At 40.5% G+C, this 23,449-nt stretch overlaps 1 protein-coding gene across 2 annotated transcripts in view; it reads left to right on the top strand.

Annotated features, from left to right (window-relative positions):
- LOC110472313 (neuronal acetylcholine receptor subunit alpha-7) overlaps nucleotides 1–23,449 on the top strand; it is a 59,366-nt gene that overhangs the window by 4,744 nt on the left and 31,173 nt on the right. For both annotated transcript variants that reach the window (XM_077790282.2, XM_085567269.1), the window contains exon 2: nucleotides 12,665–12,804. In XM_077790282.2, the coding sequence (XP_077646408.2) occupies nucleotides 12,665–12,804 (140 nt within the window). The remainder of the gene's footprint in view (nucleotides 1–12,664; nucleotides 12,805–23,449) is intronic.

Here is a 23,449-nt window from a genome sequence, read left to right as displayed (position 1 = left end):
CTATGTAGTAGGAAGAACGAATAATGATACTTAAATACCTATATATGGAGTCTAAACTTCAGGCCTCAGCTGTTTAGGCCTGATAGAACTGCAATGATGTGTTTTAATCAAACTTATTTACTCCAAAGAGACACAGTTGAACAGATAAAAGAATTCCTGTGCCTTAAGAGAGTACATTGTAATATCATTGATAATTTAGGTGGTTGATGAAGTTGCTGTGTTTTTACATCTCATAGCTGTTATCAGAGTAGAACCAGGTGTGAAAGTTAAATAATTTAGAATCTTTCATACCCTTAATTAGAGGTCTGAAGGTTGTATTCACCTTAGCTCTCCGCATTCTCTATATTGATGCAGTTCATATCATCACACAGTTTCAAAGATAACAATGCAGCTGATACACATTTGAAATAGAAAATATATGAGCTAGGCTTAGCCTGTACTAGTAGCTCTTTTCTTCCATATTGATGGCATAAGAAGATGCCACACATGCAACTTGCAGACATGGGAAATTGCTGTCAGATCCCTGCCATTACTTTAATATCTAATAGCACAGACAACAGGGCTGATCACTCTGAATGCTGAGAGCGTGCTAAGGCATCGCATATGCATGGAGCCAAGGGAATAAATGTACTTGTCCATGGCACCTGCACATATGCTCTGTGATCAGAGCACTAATGCCATTGATATCTGTCAATACATTTAAGACAGGCAGGCAGAGTCCTAAGCAAACCCCTATTTGCTCTGCATTAAGTAATCTGCTACAGTAATTTGCTGTCCATGCTTGCTTCTTGAGGTTGACTTTATAGTTCAATGAACCAGACCTTGTGTTCAGTCAGTAATCTTCTATGTGCATTCACTGGCACAGCTCTAAGGCTGATCTGTATTATCATAGGCACAGCTGTGACTGTGGAGCTGGCCCAAGCTTCTCAGAAGTTGCCAGGCTCCAGGAAAGTTGGAGGTATTTCTATGCACATTTGTGGTAGTTATCTGAGCTAAAGCTTGTGTTAATTCTTCTCAAATATCACTGGAAAAAGTGGGCAAATCCAGAAAAAGCAACTGAGTCACGACATCACCAGTGCCTATTGTTACGTGCACCTATTGGTGTAGCAGTCTTGCATGTTGGGAGGGGTCCAGAGGCAGATACAATGCATGAGAAAGCATCCATCTGATCTTTGGGATAATGCCAGATGGTACCTTGGGTCCCCTCAGCCTTGCTTCAACTCGTAGAGTTTTCTGATGGTCTCAGAGCAGAAGTTCTTGTTCCAGGCAGAGGATTCATCTCTTAAAGGCAGCTTCAGAACTCTTTTTTCTCTCTGGTTTATTTTCCTAAGGCATGTGGAAAAGAACATGAGTTAGTGATGGTGGTAGCATATACAATTTCATTTGTATGTGACAAGCAAGGAGGGAAATATAGTCTCTTCAGCTCTAGCGTGTGATTAAAGTAGATGAAAACCCTTTGCATCAGTCCTGACATGGTTGTTTGAAGATGTCTACTGCCTAAAGATCCTACATAAACTAATTAAGAAAGAGATCAAACCTGACTGAGACAGGCGGGGCTAGAACTGGCAATCAGTATCAACCCAGGAAATGAGAGACAGACAGGAGTTTATTGCTGTTTTAGAACACAGTCCTGAGACAATATGTGTTGAAGAAAGATTTTTGGTTATCAAATACTTTCTTCATTGAGCAAAATCTGGTGAGAAGGCTGAAACCTGAACCAGATGGAGTGTTTGGAAGTAAGAATCTCCCCACCTAGGGCTTGCAATTAAGTCAGTAAATTCAAATGGAAGGGGAACCTGTAGTCAACATGAGTACTTAGGCATGTAAACAGTGTGGTGCAGGTGTTTCTGTCTTGCCCTGCTATCAATTGGCTTTGCTCAATTAGAAAATCTGTGGTTAATGGAGTGCTGAAACAAATGCCTGCAAACCTTATCACCATTCAGAAATGGATATTTTCAACACTTTTGCATTCCATAGGGTTGAAGAGAAAACCACAGCCCTCATTTCCATTCTTAATGCGCTGTAGATTTGGGCAGAAAAAATACTTAGAAGAAACAGGCAGGCTTGAGAGATCTTGTTTCTTACTGAGAGCTCAAAGAGGCTGAAGTCAATTGGCAGCCTGGACTAAGACAGTACACTGTGTTACCTGAAGTTCAGCTGTGGTTACATGGAAAAACATCACTGGTCACTTAGATCTTCACCATACCAAGGGAAAAAAATAAGTTCTAAATTGGAAAAGTTTTGTCTGTGGCAGCTGAGGGTAGAGAGTGTCTGATCTATACATGTTCATATAGTGATAGAATAATTTGGCTTGAAGGGACCTTCAGAGGTTGTCCAGTCCAACCCTTCTTCCCTATTGGGTTGTTATCTGATGAGTCAAGCTGCAAACATTTTCAAGGACAGTGCTGTTCCTTATGCATGGTAACCTTGAGGAAAAAAAGAGCTCTCTTAATACTGTGGGAATTCCCCACCATGTACCTTTATCTTAATGGTCCTGTCCCTATGCATCTCCCAGGAGAACCTGGCTTCTTCATGATGGAGCCCTTCCTCATGGATACTGAAGGCAGCCAAAAGAACTCACCCTTGTTTTTTCATCTCCAAGCAGATCAAAGGCATATGTCTTTAATCCATCTGCTGTGTTATAGCAGCCTGTTTGTGGCCTCCACTCCGCTCACTCCAAGGGATCAGTGCTGCCCTATGGAGGCTTTGTGACACAGAACTAACTGTGTGTCATGAAATGGGACTCACTGAGTGCAGGCTGGCTGTAGAGAATGATGCTGCTTAATGTTCTCATCACATCTGAGTCAGTGCATTTGGGAAAAACCAAAAGTAGGAAGTCATATAATCATGCAGATAATACTATACATAATTCTTAGCCATCTTGTGGGTTTTTTTGAAGATCCTGCAGAAGTAATAAGGCAATTGATGGAGTACTTTCCCTTTAATATTTTGTCAGGTAGGTAGTCAGCAAACTGAAATTCAGCTTGAGCAATTGTAACAATGGGAAGAAGAGACCAAAACTTACATAAAAAGTTGCCAGATAGTTTGCAGTTCTCACTGTTTCAAGTGGCAAATGGGCAGAAACTTTGGATTAAACCTGTTCATGTTCAGGCTTCACACACAATCCATAAATGGCAACTGGGCATCTACGGGGGCTCCAAGCAAAAGCTTTGCCTTTCTGTTATAAGCAAACAGCTATCCTGTAGCATACTCTCTGCAGTAACATTTTGTTCAAGGTCTAAGACTTCTATTATCATTTCCAAAGATATTAGGGTCACCCATTATAATTTAAATTTATTGGATTGGTATCTCAGTTCAAGCACTTCAGTTTTATGTGTTGCTGGATGATATGAAAGAGGGAGCAGCAGGGTACAGAGAAGGTAGATCTAAGGGAAACCAGTCTGTGGATAAGGAGAAGAGACATTCTTCTCCAGAGGAGGCCTCTGTCAAGTGGGCAAATTACTTAAACTTTGGGTCAAAATGCTCTAGCAGTCTCAGGAATTCTTTTCTGATGAATACAAGAGGGCAGCCTAGACAGGATCATTTTCTGACTTTCAGGCTTGCTCTGGTCTGGCTCAGAGACCAAGCATCCCACATTTGCGGCTTTGCTACTGTATTACAGGATGGCAATCATGCTCCCTCTAGATGCACAGGGCACCAGTTTTGTTTTAATTTTGTTTTTCTGCACCAACATCATTCAGGAGCAGTAGACTGCAGTTACTAAAGCTTAAAAGAAACAGAGTTAAGACAGGACAAAAATCACACTCCCCAGATTGTCATTCTCTAGAAGTGCCTCAATTTCACTGTGATTCATTTCTGCTCTTAGCCAGGATGAGTGACGTAGCCAATGCAGGTTTGGCTGGCAGGGTGCAGCAGGGAGAGACCAATATTTCTTATAACCACTAACAAAACCAGGACCTGAGCCATGTACCCAAGGAAAAGACAATAGCATCTAGTGTTCTAAAAGCAGATCAACCAAAACTCAGCTGTCACTGAGATCCTGATACCTTTAAAGTCTGGATTAAAAAAAAAAAAAAATCAAACAACAAAATAGATGTAAGGTTTTAAGCCATTTGGTATGCATATAAGCAAGTCTGGACTGAGTCAGCCAAAGCATAGTACATACAGTTTCAAGTGTCTTAAGTCAGATCTCCACAAACCATGTTTGATTGGTCACAAGTCCAGTTTGCTCAGATCAAGTCATTTACTTCATCAAGACATTATTAGAAGCAGCTTTTCTCTTCAATGTAAAATAAATTAAGACTCCTTGCTGAGAATTTTCACGCCATTATTTACAGTTCCCTTTGTCTTTGAAGACCTCAACCATCAAAGCCTCAGACTTCTTCCCCTTAGAAAAAATACCTTGATAGCAGCTAGTTCTGCTGTCAAGACCTCCAAACTATCAGCAGCTGATTGGCAGCACATCTCACACAGGCAGCAAGTTTTGCCTGATTTAGTGAAAGCTCATTGGTGCTGCCTAAAACAGGGCTGAGTCTTATCTACAGGTGTGTTATGAAAGTTCTGCTCCCCAGGTGCAAAACTGTTTCAGATTTAGGAAACATTCAGAAAATGTATCTCCATGCTTCCCAGTTCACATACTAAGCACTGAACAAATTAGGAATCATTCAAGGTGCAGTCAAAATTTTCATCAGACTAACCCTCATCCCTTTCAGAGGGCTCTTACACTATATTTCTCATTATCCATCGTTTGACTTCTGGAATTGTAAAGACAAACTTGGAGTTTTCTTTGCCTTCTCAGATCTGTGTTCACTGAGGACATTTGTGTCTTGCCTGTGCCTTGCAGCCAGTGGAGCTCTCACTTCGTTCATGGGCAACAGCTGTGACTTGAGTGATGAGAGAAAAAGGCAGAAGCCATCTCTAGCCTTGCCTATTTCATCCTCAATGCCTTTGCTGCTTAGCTTTGCTGTGCAAGGACAGGTGGCAGGCTGGCAAGGCAAAAAGTTCATAGTTTGGGAAACCAGCTGTCTCTGAGATCATAACCAGCTGATGAGCACTGCAGAAGGAAAAATGGAAAGAAGCATTGCAACATCTATGAGTACACTGAGCAGTTCCTTTTCACAGTATTATTGTCTGTATCATTTCCACTCCAGACTGTCTTCTGCATTGCCCAGAGGAGTTAAACCATATTACCACTGCTTCACCAATAATACACCGAGGCAATGGTTTAGAGCAAGATCTGTCCCTCATCTTTGAATCACCAAAAAGGGAAGCTATTTTTTCCTATTAAAGACATGCGTGTGACTAAGGAATAGCTCTTGGAATCTTTGCTCTCTTCACATCTTGGGACAAAATTATTATGTTTCTTTTCCTGGGAAGCTAGTATATGCCAGTGTATAAACTGGGGGAAACTGACCAGAAGAGGCTGATTGCTGCCCAGGGGTGGGCTGGGCACAGATCAATGAGTAGCAAGCAATTGTGTTGTGCATAATTTCTCATATTTTGGTTTTATTTCTGTCTCTCTTTTTGTTGTCTCCCTTTTCATTATTATTATTATGTTTAATTACATTTTATTATTAATATGTTTCACTAATATTATTGTAATTTTTTTTCTCGCTTACAATCTCCCCTCCCTTGGAGGAGGGGAGATTGTAAGCAAGAGACTGCATGGTACTCAGTTGTAGTGTGAGGTTAAACAACAACATCATTGCAGGCTCCATCACTGCTATTATCTGTATTGGGTTTAGGAAAAAGAACTCCTCTTACCTATTCAGCCATTAGACTAATAGAACTCCTCAGCCTAATCACACTTGCCTATGTGTCTCCACAGAAATCATTATTACATCTGTCAGTTCACTTAGGACTTTCCCAGATCTGAGCTCTTCACATGTGCCTGGGATGGTGTAGAGTGGGCTTTTGATGGGGAGGTACAGACTGACTTGTCCCTTTTCAGAGCCATCAGGTAATGCATAATGTCCATTATGCCATGGCTGCTGCATTGATGGCACTTAGAGGGTGAAGCTCATAGTGCTTTCCCAAGAAAGGCTTTCCCTGGGTAAACTGCTCTGGGTGCTGAAACGTGCAGAGATGAAGGGATGTGACAAGATGCTCTGCAAGCCAGTGGAAGCAGGGAGTACAGAAGGCCAATACAATGCACTGATGACCATAGCACTAGTATCTTGCTTTTAGCTTATGGTTTTGTTTCTTTCCTTTGGCTTCTCTTACTACTTCTCTCCAGAAATCCCAGGAGGGCTGGCAAGAGTTGCTTCCAGACAGCCACAGCACTCTGTAATGTGTAGCATGTCTTCCTCACTGCTCCAGATTCCTCCTCTGCTCCTTGTGCATCTAGTATTGTAGAAATGACACTCATATTGTATATAGTTATTGTAAACTATAAGTACATTTTTTGCCTTTCTGGCTGTAGCTAGTTAGGTTTCTGTCCTGGAGTAATGAGGCAGTTTAAATAATGATAACTATGAGTGAGAGGTTTTCCACTGTTAATACCTCAAAGGGTGTCTCTCTACCTTACATACATGACTGAGCCTCTAAAACACCCACAACCAAGCCAGTAGGACCAAAACTATAAGCCTGTTCTTTCATGATATAGTTTTAGCACATTGTCATGGACCTAGACTCTTCAAGAAGAAACATTTCTCTGCATAACTTTTTGATACCTATCACTGCTGGGAACTCTTTATCTGCTATGAATGAGCAGAAATTACCAGTATCAGGAATATTAGGCCCTTCTTGCTTAGGAAATAAAGTAATTTCTCACATTCTTCTGGATATCTGATGAATTTTTGTCTGTAAGATGCAGAAACAATTTGCATAGCAAGAGGCAAAGATTAGAGTCAAAGATTACTCAGAAGGGGAATAGATTAAAAAGAGGTTTTAAATAAGAGAAATATTCAAATACACAACACATAAACACACACACACAGACACACACAGAGGGTAGAGGTAGCTGAATGTGATTCCATTGTTTGTTATATGAATCTGCTTCCCCGAAGGCATGATGGCATGCATTTTAAATCAAAGGGCCTTGAAAGAAATAGTGCATTTGCAGCCACAGATAAAAGTAACAATGCTGCACATAAGAACAAAAGCAGATGGGACACATCTGTGTCTCTGGGGATTAAGTGACTTATGGCAGCGACAGGCTTTACATTCTCAAAAATCTGAAAAATATTCAAAATAAGTTATTTTTTATAGCTACCAAATCATTAGAACATGCCTTATTTTGTAAATGTTCTTGCCATTGCAGTTCTTTATGCAAATGAAATTGTCTGTGAAACAACCTGCTTTTTTCCTGATACTTCTCATGTTGCTTCCCCATAATTCATTATTGCATGCAGTGTGTGTGTATATGTTTCCTGTGATCATTCTGTTTAGGTGCTGAAAGCAATACTTAAAATCACTGCAAGAGTACAGTGATAAACTAAAATGAAAATAAATAATAGAAGAGGAGTTGTGGCAGGAAGGTTTTAGGAAAATAATTTTAAGTTCTAGAAATTAACCATAGTTTTTAATGGATTTTTCCTCTGTAAATATTCCAGCGATAAGAAAATTAAATGCAATCATTACACAACTAAACTTAACAATACTTCACAGTATAATGGCACTGTTGTGGTTTTTTTTTATAAATGCCAGAACTTTACTAATTTTCTATTATGAAACAAATAACGAACAAAACAAATAACAAACAAATAAACCAAAACAAAAGATAATGTCAAAGTAACAGGGCAGAGAGGAAAAAAAAAAGACATAGATATGGTGAAATACCTGCAGAAGGTACAACGGGAGTGAATAAATGTCACAACCACAGTTTTATTCCATTTTGAGATTTTTCATGAAGTATTGAGGGGCAAAATATACAAAAGCAACAATGTGATGGATCAGAAACATGATTGTAACTTACCAAGTTCTTCAAAAAGATTATAAATGAAATATAGGAACTATATTTGAAACAGAAAAAGAAAACAAATAGACATTCTCCAAAAATATTATAAATGAAATATAGGAACTATCTTTGAAAACAGAAAAAGAAAACAAATAGACATGTTATAATTCTGAGGCATGTTAGCATGCATATATGTTAATATAAGGTGATATGGAAAGAATATGATATTTTGTCAGAAAGCCATCACATTAGGTACCTATAATCTTGTATGAATAATGTAATAAACTTGTGTATTCAGACTCAGATGTCTGCCTAAAGAAATGAGCAAACAGCTAGAAAACAGCTAGAAGCTCCCCTTCCCCCCAAAAAAAAGCTGAGAGATTATGGAAACAAAACCAGGGAACACTATGAAACAGAGATAGAATGGTTGATAATACAGGTGTCATTGCTGAAAAACTGGTGGAAATCCATGTTCTGCTACCTATGATCTTGTCAATATTTAGTTATTTATTCTTTGCTGTGCATAACCAGCCAGAATTTGTCTTACACCAGGGTTCTCAGTTAAGAAGCTGACTACTTTGTGAACAAACCTTGGGAATGGGAAGGACTGGACTCTTGCCTTATAGCTTGGGGACTTGGCATGCAAAGCTGAGCAGGAAAATCAACCAGCCAAGACCAGACATGGCAGGACAGCTCCTGGAAAGGAGAGAGCATCTGTCCTTTCTGGGGCTGCCATATGGACAGTCTGGCCAGACCTATCTTCAGGTTCCCTTGCTGTGCAATTCTTAGCAATTACATCCTGGAAAGAAACATGAAATGAAACTATAACATCTATTCTCAAAAGATTGGTAGCAGTTTCTAGTTTATATAAATCATTCAATCAGTGGGCGTCTTGCAGACTACTCTGTACATGCAGAAGCTTGGAAGGAATTCAGAGAGGTGTTAAACATAGTGCATGAGTAACTGCTTTCCATAGGGCTCTTCACATCCAGTCCAAGAATTGGTTGCCTTGTGCTTCCCAGTTGTCTGCAAACTCCAGGAGCAGTTTAGGGAACATTTCAGATTATTAAAGAGTAAATCTTGAGAAACAATCCAGCCCTTGATCTGGCAATTCCATGTTTCCTTTCTACTGATAAGCCCCAGCAGTGGATCCATCATTCTAGGTATGTATCACCAGTGTTGAGTAGAGAGGAAGAATCACTTCTCTTGATCTGCTTGTGTGGTTCTTCTGTTGCAACTCAGGATGCCAGTGACCTTTGCTACAAGGGTGCATTTCTGTCTTATAGTCAGCTTGGTACCTGTAAGGTTCCTCAGGGCTTTTCTGCTATCCTGCCCACCAGCCAGTGAGCCCCCAGCCTGTTCTGGTACCTGAGGTTACTCTTCAGGTGCAGGATGACTTTATACTTTACTACATTGAACTTCATGAGGTTCTTGTCAGTCATTTCTCCAGTTTTTTAAAGTCCCTGGCAGAAAGTGGCAGAAAACCTTGTGCTGTATCAGCCACTCCTCCCAGTTTTGCACCATTTGAAAAATAACCCCAGCTTGCTAAGTGTGCACTCTGTCTCATCATTCATAACAGCATTAAATATCATTGTTCCCAGTATCTATCCCTGGAGTACTCTACCACTGGCTGGCCTTCAGATGAACTTTTTGCTGCTGACTACAGCCCTTTGAGACTGACAGTTCAGCCACTTTTCTGTCCACTGTTCACTTATCTAGCCTGCAAGGCATAGATAAATGTGTGTGAGAATTTTTCAGAGATGGTGTCAAAAGTCTTGCTAAACTTAAGGTAAACCTCCTACTGCTTCAAAGTTATTTTGCAGACAAGGGAAACACCAACAGAGGCATAACAACTCTCAAATCCTTTCCTTAGAAAACATGCCCTTTGCCAGTTACTTTTACTTACCAGTAACATAGGCAAACAAGTCTGGCACTGGTTTAGGTAGACTGATTGGCAACCTTAAATATTGACATCCATCATCTAGCCTAGTTTAAAAGATGAACCACTGCCACTGCTTTTGGTTGACTGAGGGGTAGTCAGTGGTAAAGCTTATTCTACCACTAGTCCTGAGAGATTCAGGCTTCCCCATCACCAGCACTCCATTTAGCACACAGAGTTGTAGTGTCAAAATGCATTAGCACAAACATTATAGGAGAAAAAATCAGAAATCTCTCTGGAGTATGAAATATTAAATATTTGAAAATTACAATTTAAAGAAAAAAGTCTGTGAACATATAAGTCAGACTAGACTTCTACCTCAGTTCCCTTCTCCAAAGCAGCTGTAGCAGAGAGATGGCAGTGTGATTAGGCTTGCTAGCTCTTTGTGGTACCAACAGCTGCTGTGGCAGTTTGCCAGGATACCCCAAGGCTTCTGAATATATGTAATTTTGTAAGCAAAACCATGCAGCACAAAAATACGTGGTCGCCAATGCCAACTCGGCAGACTAAGAATAGATCAGCTACGACTATGTTAACAGTTTTGAATATGAGAGATTGCAAAGTATCAGGATCACATTACAGAGAGGAGAGATGAAGAAAGGGTGGAAAACTAGGTGCAGTTCTTAACTACTTCACCTCACAAAGTTTAACAGGGAAAGAGGCTTGACTTCAGTGTGGATGAAGCACACAGTGCAAAGACAGCTTTCCAAAGCCTAGAGCTTGTGCTTAGATTTCTGCAAGTCAGAGCTCCCTTGGGGGGCTGCTTCAATGTACCCTGACAATGGAGGTACCAAGGCAGTCTAGCAGCCCAGTTGGGTCCAGAGACTGGTGAAGGGAACTTTCCCTCTTGTAAAAGCTGAGGCAGCCAGTAAAAGAAAGGTTGAAAGCAGGTATTATGTAAGTGCTCAAGATGAGAGCAATAACTCAGGAAGTAATTTCTTCCCTAAAGCACAGGAGCATTGGTGGGTAGGTGAGTGAAAGGACAGCAAATTTTCTCCAAACTCAGAGCCTCTTTCCATAGGAAAAAAATCACATGTGGTGATTTTCATGGGTTTCCTTCACACACAAGATTTTTATGATGGAGTCTAGTCCTGCTGAGGCACTGGGAAGTACTAAGGCCATAACAGAGAACTTAAATTTCTGCTTAAGTAAGCAGGGAAGATTACTTTAAATGCTGAAGGAGAGATACTGTGGTCAGAGCTCATATTGGTGAATACACACCAACCAGTGCTGGGGTGTCAGCAAGGGCTATTGTAGGCTGCTTACAGCATTTGCTCCTCTGTAGACCATGTAGACTATTATGCAAGAGAAGAAAGGGCCCATGAAATTGATGTGAAATTGGTGTAATTTACCAAACTGAACCAAAATACTCTCCTTTCTTGTTTACTAGGCACTTCCATGCTAGAAAGTCACAAGCTCCCTTGAGTATCAGCAAAAATGAAAAGAACAAAAGTTAAACAGACCTATCAAGTGTTTATAAACTGAATTTATTATTAGTTTCAAAAAGCATGGCTGCTTTGTTGTAGGGCAGCTTGTCTCAGGCTTGAAGGGCTTGCTAAGCATAGTAAGAGACTGGGAAGGCAGAATGAGTTGTTATATTTTGTTTCCACTGTCAAGAAAATATTCATCACAACCTCTCTGAGAGAAGTTTTGGAGAGCTCTGATCAAGAAGTAAAAACTGTCATATACAGAGAGTGGGAACTGCAGTGGATAAAAATTGCTTCAGTCCAAATAATGATGTAGAGTGCAGATTCTCTGACAGGGATTGAATTTATACAGTTCAGAGAATACACACTCATGTCGACAGGAGTAGTTGACCTCAGGGAACATGCAGTTCATGACCTTCCCTCTCTTAGGTGCAGCTCTTAAGTAACTCTCAGGCTGCCACTAGCCACAGCACCAAGATTGACACGGTTTTGGGGAAACTAGGGTTCTGAGTATGTATCCCAGGAAACTTCTTGCTTTGCTGATGGAAGATACCCAAACCTTTACCATCCATAATTTTTGTGGCAAGGAAAACTGGTCATGCAGGTTAGACGGATGCTTTCCACACCCACCCCAAAGGGGGGACTAGGGCATCTTGGAAATTAAGCTTAGACTGAAGTTTTGCTTATCTTTACATGCTCAGCTCTTTGCATGACAGGCAGTGTGGAGTCTGCTCCCAGTGCAAACTGAGTTAAGAGTGTACTACCAGACATTCAATATCCCTATAATAGCTTTTAAATACTCTAGCCTTCATACAACTGCTTCAATAGATGTAAAAACTGTGCTGCCATCAGATGCAAAAAGTCAAAAAAAGTAACCCAGAACCTGGAAAGACTGCCACACAAAACTGAAGAGGGTAGGAAGAACAGTTGTTACTGCTTCTTGAGCATAGAAAAGGGCCTGATACATCAGGTCCAAGAAATAAGGGTACATGTTGTCCATGCTTGGTAAAAACACAATATGGCTAAGTAATACCAGTGCTGGCTCACAGTAGCCAGTGTATAGGAAATAAGAGCAAGCAAATTATTGAATTCATTTGCTTGCCTTCTAGGAAGCTATTTGGTAGTTTTGGAATCATTACTGTCTATGAGCAGGAGGGACTTCAAGGAATGGGCACATTCGGTCGGAGCCCCAGATGCTGTTCAGTAGTTTCTGAATGTTCCTAATGAGTTAGAGTGTTAATAGTTAATTTTTTTGAGAGTTCCTCGTTCACATATGCAGAAAAGCTGTGTCTGTCACATCCACGTGCAGAATTTGGGTGATATCTTTAGGAACTGCTTTCTAATTACAAACATGGTGAGAGGGAGTTTTCAACAAAACAGGCAAACAGTGGTGGCTGGGTGACAGTGTAAATGACACGCACCTTCTTTCTTTTCCTCTAGTCTCTCAGCAGGGGGAAAGCCAGAGACGTTTGTACAGAGATCTGCTGCGGAACTACAATCGTCTGGAACGACCTGTGGTGAATGACTCCCAGCCGCTCGTAGTCGAACTCCAGCTTTCCTTGCTGCAGATAATTGACGTGGTAGGTTACTTGCTGTTCTCTTCTCTGTGGCACCCATTCAGCATAACAAATCTGATCTCTCATCTAGGAGACATATTTCTTCTCTTTATCAGGCTATCAGAGATGAAAGCAGTCTGTCTTTTGCTAAGCATCCTCCCTAAATGCTGGAGTACATGCTTTGACACTTTAGAGGAGTGAATTTTGTCCTAAAAGCACAGCCATTTCTGACATAGCATGAGCTGCAAGGAAATAAATTATGTATTTTTTTTCCATTTGTTTTAAACAGAAAAAAGAATTCAATCAATTAGAAGTCATGTGTTACTACAAATTATTAATGATACATTCTTCTCAGAGCTGTTTGGGATGCAGTGACTCAAGACCATGTGCAGCATTCAAAGCTAGCATCACTGCACTTACACTTTTTCATTAGATATTACAATGGCATTGGCCCCTTCTCCCATCTTTTTTTTTTACCATGCACTGCAACTGAATGAGTTTACCCTGAGATGAGCTTAGAAATACATAAAAGTAAAACCTGGAGGCACAGCCCTCTAATTGTCTTGACTGCAACATGCTTTTACAGAATTGGAGATTTGACCTACGGGAAGTTTTAACATAATAATGCAAATCCTTTTTTTCATCATGGAGAGGATTCTGTATGATAAACCATGATATATATAGACAGGATTTCTTTCATCTATGTGAGAAAAACAAGCCAGAAGAACAATTTTGACCATCTTCACCCTGTCAGCAGAGCAAACAAGTGGACACACTAGTGCTCTTATCCTCATCCTACCTTTTCCATGAACAATATTTGGAGCTGGTTTAAAATACACTGTCACTGTCATGGAGGGAACAAGGAATAGAGAGAGATATCTGGAAACATTTGTGCAGTTGCAAATCAATTTAACAGGAACTTCAAATATTTAAACTTTTTAAATCACAATCTTTTTGAAAATGTGTAGTACATCAGGTGTTTCCCTGGAGGGGCGAGCAGGACCCTGAAGGTGTAGCCCCCCAACATGCAAGTGGCAGGTCCAGTGAGCTGTGGCATTTCTGGAGGCAGGCAAGAGCCGCTCAGATAGGATATGCATCTTTCTGTTTTGAAATGTTACCAACTGCATTGAACTGGAAGAGAGAGGAAATCTGTACTGGCAACCAAAGGCCTCTACATGAATGAAAGAGCAAAGATTTCCCGCAGCTAGTTTCAAGTAAATTTCAGCAAGCAATTCTAGGATTTGCAGAGGTGTCTCAGCTCCAAAAATCTTCCTTCAGTCCTTCTTTATCTGTGGCATTTTCTTTCAATTTAGTTTGAAGCTTGGGGGTACTAAAGGGCCATAGGGCTGTAATTGTACATTTTCAAAGTCAGGAGGAGTTACATTAAAAAAATTTGACTGTTTCACATTCATATATGAAACCCAACCTTTCAGGAAATTGGTATTTTTTTAAAGTATTTTATCTACATTAGGTCAATGTCTATTATAAGAAATGTAGTTCCAGTGTTCCCTTTTGGTTGTCCACAATAGCTATGCTAGATGTTCATACCTTTCAGAAATGAAGCTTTTCCCCCCTACACCCTTGTACCTAGTACAGATGCTAGATGGTAATCTGTTTTAATCAGAATCTACTCCAGGCTTATGGTCTTGCAAACTGCACCCAAAGTGTTTTAAAAAACATCCAGAGTTACCTGAAATTTTTATCTTGGATGATGTGAAAGGGTGCCAGTCTCCTCAGTGGAGGACAAAATATGACTTGGCAGTTGAATCCCTATACTGAAAATGTCATTGTGACATCAACAAGTGGCTAAACCTGCCAACCTGAAAGTCCTGATCCCCTGGGTCCTTAAATCAGGAATCAATGCAGAAATATGCCAGCAACAAGCACTGTACTTATGAGCCCCTCATCCTCCATTGCTGGCTGGACAGATTACAGTATCTGTCTGCTCCAGCTGCTGAAGTAAATATCTGTTTAAAAGAAGACTGGTTATAGCCACAGTAATGTAAAGAGAAGTCAAGCTACAAGGAGGAGGTAAGCTCTATCAGCAGAGATACCATGAGGCAAAGCAAGATACCATCTCTGTTTGGAATTATTATTATTATTATTATTATTATTATTATTATTATTATTATTATTATTATTATTATTTAGACTCCACATCCTCAGCTGCCCTGCCTGACAGAAGACAAAGCATCTGGTGCTCAGCTCTTCACTTAGGGAAGAAGAAAGACAGCATCACAGTCTCTGCAATGGTGTATGCATTAACAAAGTGAAAAGCTGCTCATTTTGAGGACTTGTGTGTCCAGTGTGGTCCATCACTGTAAAAGAGCAGGGTGCTAGGCAGGGTCCCAGCATTAGGGCACTTCTTACACCATACTCCTTGGGGAGGAAAAAAGCACTCCATGCTCAGGGAAGTGTCATGTGGAAAGGTATACTGCAGCATTGCTGGACTCACTGAGATACTTTGCAAGCAGTCACTGCAATGGGCATGAGACAGTGGACCCTGTTCTGGTTTCCCTTCAGGAGGAAACAATGTGAAGAAGATGAAAACAAATCTGTTTTGTTGGTGCATGGATATGAGAAGGGGTCTGCCATTGATACTCAAAGGACCTTGTGCCTTACCCATGCCAAGGCCTGGCATCACATCTAGAGCACTTCTGTCTGGGACAGGTTACATCACATGCCTCCATAAGTCTGTTTCCTACATATACTATATTAAAATGTAATGAATCCTAAATTCAACTTCTGCCGACAGGCTGCTGAGAACAGCATTGGTGATAATCTTGTTGCACACTGCTACATGGAGATAAAATACTGCTCTGAGATCATTGTGGTTTTCCAAGCAGTAGTACAAGTAACTAAAAATCTCATCAAAGAAAATGTCAAAGCATGACTTCTTTGGATTATGTTTTCTGCTTCTTTGTGCATGTATTTGCCTACACAGGATATGTATGTTTTTTAGGATTCAAGGCCAGCCATCATAATCAAAGCTGAGAAGAACACATTCTCTACTTGTCATAGTTGTGGTAGACAAATGCAAATGAAGTACTTTGGGGTTTGGACTTTTTCCCAAAATTATATTAATTCATAACTACAGCCGTGACAGGCCCATTACATTCAGGAAACAAATGAGCAGAAAGAGGGACAGTTACAGCTCCTGTGTAACAGCAGGGCTCAGGTCAGTTTGCCTTGTCCTCTGTGTTTAAGGACAGCTTCATGCTGAGCTGCCTCATGTGTATGCTGTTTCTGAGGGTCACTTTTGCTTGGAGCCTGACCTCCAGGCACTCCATATGCATCAGGAGGGCATTGGCTGGTGATGCCTCTCACAGAGATCACAGAGTCAGACACTGCCAAGCTCTGCCAACCCAAGCAAGGGTAGACATTAAAGTGTACTTGGACCAAAAATTATCATTTTATTTTGTCTGAGAGACCAGTCAGTTGGTGAGGGTAGAGTAATTAAGAAATGAGGCATGACATTTTCTGTAACAGAGGAAATGCAAGCATTTTCCTTTGGCACTATGTGAAAGGAAGCTGCTAGGTGAAAACTATTTGTCATCATGAATGATTGTTTTAATTTCTCTTGTTGGCATCTGCAGGAGACCTTATCTGAAGGGGTGTATATGTAGTTTCATTGTTAAGTTATTAAAAAAAAAATACAGCTGTTGAGGTCCCTGCATATGGTGGAGTTCTGTAGTAGTTTCCTCCTCCATGTTCAGCCTTCCAGCTGCCACTGTCAGAGGTCATAATGACAAAAAAAAAGGAATTACAAGTAACCAGTGGGAAGCACAAAAGTGCTGAAAAAAATCCTCAGCAATCCATGAGTCATTATGCACTTCCAGAAGCCAAAAAATACATAATCTTCATGTATTTTGGGCTACAACCTCAAAACAAATGCTGTGTCTGGAAAAAATTATTATGGACTATTTTGATTTAATTGCTCAGTGTGTAAAATGATTGTACATCCTAGGGACTTCAGGATTATCCCAAACCTCATGGTTGGGATATCACAAGGTTGCAAACAATTTCACTTTTAAACTACAGATGTTGTTGCTACAGTGTGTCAAATCTCTCCACATTTTTGGAAAGCAGCAAGACAAGGTAATGTAGGAGTTTAGTAGGACAATAAAATAAAGATTCACTTTGGGTTTTTTCCCTGAAAACTGGATCTGAGCCTTGCTGTTCAGAGTAAACAAGAGGAAAGATCTTCAGGTACTTTCACCAAGTGCTCAAGTGCAGTCACTATCACTACAAGCAGCATACTATCTTAGCAGCATAGATATTTTTGGCTTCTGCACCCAGATCTTATCAAAACGTCAGATTCAAATTTAAGTTTCCACTGGTTTCCTCTAAATCAAAGAATACAACCCTGAAGGAGTTGGAGGTTTTTGTTATTTTGAGTTGGTTTGTGGGGTTTTTAGGAAGTGTTTGGTAAGAGACCAACTTTTAAATGCAGGCATCTGTTGGCATTGAAGCTGCCTTCACCAGCTTGTTCATTTCTCAGGTGATCTGTTCATCAAATAATAGGACTGTTGGACTCAGTCCTCAGGAGCTCAGACGTTTTTGCTGGGGAGTTCTCTGTGTGAGTGGGAGTTGCCAGAACTAGAGGCTGACTGTCAGTGTCAGTGTACTGTGCCAGAAGTTAAAGGTGAGAAAGCAGGAGGGGAGGCTATGCCTGGCCCTGGGGTGCATCCTGCCTTCCTGCTGTTGGGTTTTTCACAAAATCTCTGTCAGATCTGAATTCCTTTAGCAGTTGATATCCTTGCTTTTAAATTATTTTGTTTCATGAGCTTTCTAGGACAGGTTCTGGAGGTGTATTGAAAGGCTAGAAAGTTCAAATTTTATTTTCTAGCTCTAATTCACCTCATCCTTTTTACACACGTACAAAAATCTAAGCTGAGTGTTATGTAGGAAACCCAGATCAACAGACAAGTGATTCAAGGAAACAAGTAGAAATATGCAGTGCACATAAGCACCAATTCATTTGTTATTCCCAATATAGTATCAGTATTTACTAGATTAAACCATAATCCCTATAGTACATCCCGTACAAATCTTTTACAGATAGATATCTTCAACTATGCAAGCTTGACCGTTCAACTGACTCTTTCAGCTCTTCTAGATTAAAGTATCTTTATTTTTTCTTTTTTTTCTTTCCTAATAATGCCTTTGTATTTATTCGTGGGCTTCCAGCACGGCTTTTTTGAGAGATGTTTACTCTGTTTCTCCTTGAAAGACCTACTCTGCCAAACCACATATCTCTCTGGAAAGTTTTGTCTCACTCTCATCTTGCAAGAGATAATTCGATGAGACCAGAGCAGCAAGGCTGATGCAAAATGGTGCAACTGAGAAGAAAAACAGACTGGACTCCATTATAAAAGCTGAAAATCAATTCATTATCGAGATCATTAAAATTCCAGACAGAAAAGTTACAGAAAGGATTCTAGACCAAGAGATTCATTAGAGTTAAATCCCAAAATCTCTCTCTTGGTGACAGAACTCACTTAGTGTAACCGATTTTCAACTCCAGGAAGAAAAAATAAAATTCCTCTCCATTAGCATAGGAGGATATTGAAAATTGGAAATTCAAGGCTATTTGAGCCATAAATTATTATTTTAGCTGTCCCCTATGTGCCAGACATTATCAAAATACCAGTCTCACTAAACCAATTAAACATGCAACATCTGAATTTGCTAGCACAATGAAGTTAAGTGCCATGGGTAGTATGGCTTCCTGACTAAATACTGCTTGCACATGCTTGCATAAAATATTATGATGGAGTTTTAATTTCCTGAACCTTACTGGCATCCTTTTATTTTGTATGACTTCTGCTCTGCTCAGCTCAGAGTGGAGGCAGCTCACTTAGTGAGAAAAAATGCCATCGTTTGTTTTCTTTCATCTTGGTTCCCCAAGTTGTACTTAGTGGCAGTGGCTCTAACAAAAGAAAGGCTGATTTCCTTCTGAGAAATTTGGTTGTGGTCATCCAACTTGGGCATTTCATGATAATTAAACAATTTTCTGTCTGACCAGTGAAAAGACTGTACTCTGTTGTTTCTAGATGTAGGAATTTCGATCTTGAGCTCATGTATATTCCTTAATTTTGGGTAACTAATCAGAGGCATCAAAGATTTGCAGTAAAACAGTTAAACCAAAGCTGTTGGGGTGACCTTGAACCTAGTATTTCTTAGTTTCTCTGAGTTCTCTGAGGGTAAGTCCTGAGAGACAGTGAGTTCAGCTCCTGAGTGAAAACCTTTCCCCCCATTTTATATCCCTAATCACAGGCTTTAAGAGGTCACTTGAGCTTTGGAACATGCCTACATTCCCTTATTTTTGCTGTGCTGTCACATCAGCATGCAAATATAGAAAGAAAAATCAAAGGGAAGCTTGCAGTTAGACTAAGTGTGAGTCTTGGGTAAGTGCTCAGGGTTGACTTTCTCAACCATCCTTCTGCTGTTTTCCTTGTGATTTTGAATGCTGAAAAAGACAATTAATAATTAATATCCTAGAATAAAGATTTGTGTCTAATCCTGTTTGTTTGAGGCACCTGCCAACTGTGCACAAAATACAAGGAGGGGTACTTCAGAAGGAGGTATCCACCCTGGAGAATATAAAAACCACCTACATGCCATGTGTGGATATTTTGGGATTTTAATGGAGGACTGACAGCTTTTGTATGGTGACATAACAGCCTTTCCCCCAGGAACTAAGCAGGAATGTCAGTTTATCCAAGCAGTTAGAGAGCAGCACTGTGCTGGAAGGCCATGTGAAGCACTCTGACCTAGCTTCTGGGATTTCCATGAGAATTATCTTTGTAATAGAGGGACAAAGCGGGTGGCTTCACTCTTCCCAGGATCCAGAGAACTCTGGGGGCAGGGAGTCCTGTGATTTGCATGTCTTTGTGGAGCAACTTGGAAGTCAAACACTCTTAAGACTGGTGAGGCTACATTGCTACATTTCACACCAGTCCTAGTGCAAAGATGCAACCTAGAAAAATAAAATTAATTTCCTAAGTCAAGCACCCACAGCCCTAGGCAGTAGTTGGAAGTCACATGTGCAGAGTAAGATCAAGACTGGATTTTTTTTTACTACAATAGAAATTGGAAAATTGGAAGATGTTGGGGGCTAAGGAAAGTAAGACACAAATCAAGTAGGCTTGGGAGACTCAGGGGCTTGTAAGGGGAAGAGTGTGATCTGACAGGGGCCAAAACCTCCAATACTTAAAGTTCCTGTCTCAAAAGCAAGTGAATAGACTGCTGAAAGCAGCAGGTAGAGATGTAATTGAACTCCTCTAAACTGGGAGGAGAAGAATGTGGGTGGTTAAAGACAGTGGGACCACACGGCCTACACAGCCTACAACACTGCCTTTGTAATAGCTGCTACACAGTGGAAAGACCAAAGGCAGATTGCACTTTTTGTCAGCAGTGAAAGGACACATTCCTCTTCAAGGCATGCTTCTCCAAGGAGAAGCATGATCTCAAGGAGAAGCCAGTGGCATCAGATGGGAGTGTGATTCAAGATTATAAAACACTTATTAGACATCACTTCCAACCATTCATAGGAAGAAATCCTGAGCAATGAAGATGTCCATCTATGAACACTTGTTCAGATGTATCTTCATTTCAATGGGCAATAAAATACTCAGCAGGTGTTTGTTCTTTTGTTATTCCTTTGTATTTTTGTATTTCTCCCAGTCTTTCACTTAACTCTGGGCCCTCCTGATTTCCAGTTGCCTCATGAGGGTGCTTTATTAAAGGGATTGAGATGAAGTATTTAAACTTAAATTGCCCCTACATAGTTGGTGTTACCATGTCAAGTTTATTTCAGGTTTTTAATGAGAGCCCTGAAATACAGAGGCTGTCCAGGAATGCTTCAGTGTTCCCAGAGCAACCTGGGCACTCCTCAAAATTACTGCTTCTGTGAGCCTTCAACCATTCACTGCATTTGAGCCGAGTTTTAGATAATCAGCTGAAAATTGTGGACAGATTGGTGGCTCAGCAATGGAAAGGAGTGCCTGTGCAGTTGTAGATTGAGCATACAAGCATTTGAAATCTTGATCAATTCCTGTGGATATTTTGAATAAGATCCCACTCAAAGATCACTGTCTCTGCTAATAAAACTTTCCAAGTCTCCATGTCAATATTTTCATGTCACTTAACTGTTTCCCTTCTCATCTTCAGGTACAAAAACATTGGGAAAAAATATTTAAGATTACCTGAAGTAGTATCAAAGTAGTTGCACATGACTACTGAAAGTTACCTGCTCAGTTAGGGACTTTCCTGATCATTATCTTGAAATAACTCAGTGGCTGATTCAACTCCCACTTCTGTTGCTCTGTGAGAGGGCAAGAATTAATGACTCCTGCTGATCACCTGGTAACAAATGCCTTGCTATATAGATGGCATGTAATCATATGATTTGACTACTGAACCAGGAAGGGCTTTGGGTTTTTTTTGTCCAGGTGATATGACCCAGGTAATTATATGTATAAGGGCAATTATATTTTATTTAGTTGTTGACTTGGCAAGGGAGAATCTGTCGACAGGCAATGGTGCACAATGCAGGCAGATGTGTATACATTGTAAGCTTTGAATTTAGGGCAGGGAAAAGAAAACTGAACTAAAACATTCACATGTCACAGCATGTGCACCAGAACAAACCAAACTGTCACTTCACATGGGTCAAAGGTGGCTGTAGGAATAAGCAGATATCCAGGGCAGAGGATTAACTGGAGTCAGGCTGGAGATAGAAAGGGGAGAAAATGACCCAGATAAATACAGGAAGGATTTAGAGAACAAGTGTTCCACTCACTAGTGACCACAGCTTTTCCAGCATTTTTAAATACTAGAAACAAAATTATTTGTCTGAGCTGAGCATTTGCAAACCAGGAGAACTGCCAGGGGAATGATGGAAAAGCACCTCTGAGAGCTAATAATTTTCAGTCTCACCCAGAATCTCTGCAGGGCTGCTTTTAATGCTTTACTGAACAAAAAGATGGGAGCTGAGAACTGGCCAGTGCAGGGGGAAGGTCATCATCAAGGCTGACAGGAATCTTGAACAGAAAAAGCAGTGTGATAGATTATTCAAGTTTTCTCCTGGAAGGAAAGGCATTCTCTTAACTAACCTTTAAACTTCTCTGCATAAACCAGTGACACAGAATGAGGGAGCTGCCTCCAGCACTTCCAAACTCAATAATTACCTTTTCACTCAGGCAAAGTTGAGTGACCAGTGATCTCCTGAGACAGAGTAAAGCACACACGTTCTCCAGGTTGTTTGTGAGTGTCCATGTAACAGAAAAATACAGTCCCGTCTGTATTTTAAAATACCTTTTCCTAGGTATTAGAGAGGTGCATACAGCACACAGGTCATGATGAAGACGTCAGGAGCTGTAATTCTTCTGCAGCTCTGCAAAGGCAAGGTAACCAGCCCACTGCAAAGGCCAAAGTATTTCCTTAGAGAATGCAAAGCTACGTGGCTCAGTAGGCCACCACAAAGATGGAAAGCTCCATAAACACCTCAGCTCTGAAATGCCTCTCACTCTAACAGGGGGTGGACTCAAACTCAAGGTTCCCATGGCCCTCATCTCCTTGGCAGCCCCAGCAGGCACTTTTTCCTTGGTTCCTCAGGGTCCTTCTCTAGAAGGGATTTAGCAGGAGAGATACACCTGGACAAATGCCTGCCCAGTGTAAAGTCAGCTTTGCTGCTTCTGCAAACCAGGTACTTCTGGAAAACTCAGATCCTTTTTTGAAAAATGTTTTGTTCTGTTGTGCAATGAGAAGGACCCATCAGGCTGTATCAGTTGACCATATAGAAGCATTTTCTGTGTTTTTCCAAAATATCAGATGCCATTTAAGAGCTCAGCAGCCTGAAGGCAAGGATAGGAAAAGCCCCTGAATGGCCAAGAAAACATCCTGAAGTGACTTTTTTTTCACCCGAGCTAAGACAGACATAAGCAGCACAAAGCCCTAGTTAGACCTTGTAGTTTTGCTGCTATGTAAACATCAGATAAGGAAGACCATTGTCACTCTCTATATAAGCATTTGAGAATTCAAAACTGTAAGTTTTGCTTTTGACTACAAAACATATCTAAGCTCTGTGAAAAGCAGGCAAAGCAGACCCAAGACAGTAAATGTAATGCTAGATGAAATACCTGTCTGGTTAATTGTTTGGAATCAAAGCTGATTAGCCAAATCATTAGTATCTGACACACAGATAAACAGGTAAGTAGAACAAACTGTTTTGTGCAATACAGAAGTCAGCCCGAGTATCTTCCTTTGCAAGCTGTCAAGTGTAAACTTACAGTGCCAGAAAAAAATTAGTTCCTTGTAAATCACATATGAAAGGCTCTTGATGGAAGGCATCTGCATATTCTGGAAACTTTTAGCCTCACAGATGTACATTGGACTTTAATGCATTCCTATGAGGTTTACATATGTAGATGACAAAATGAGAAATGTTCCCTCTTCCCCTTCCCTGTAGGTTTCAGTGCGGATGGGGAAAATCCTTAGTTTTGTACAGCAATGACATTGGCTGATTGTTGCTGAGCAGCTTTTTAATCATGTTGTTCAAGCTCTTTTAACACTACACAGAAAGTCTTTGTTAGGAGGACATGCACAGCTTACAAGTATAAATCATTATTTGGCTAACAACACAAAATATTGTTAGTACTTGGTG

Source organism: Lonchura striata, chromosome Z, assembly GCF_050655825.1.
Source record: "Lonchura striata isolate lonStrDom1 chromosome Z, ASM5065582v1, whole genome shotgun sequence".
Classification (NCBI taxonomy): Eukaryota; Metazoa; Chordata; class Aves; order Passeriformes; family Estrildidae; genus Lonchura; species Lonchura striata.
This window is presented reverse-complemented; position numbering and strand designations above follow the sequence as displayed.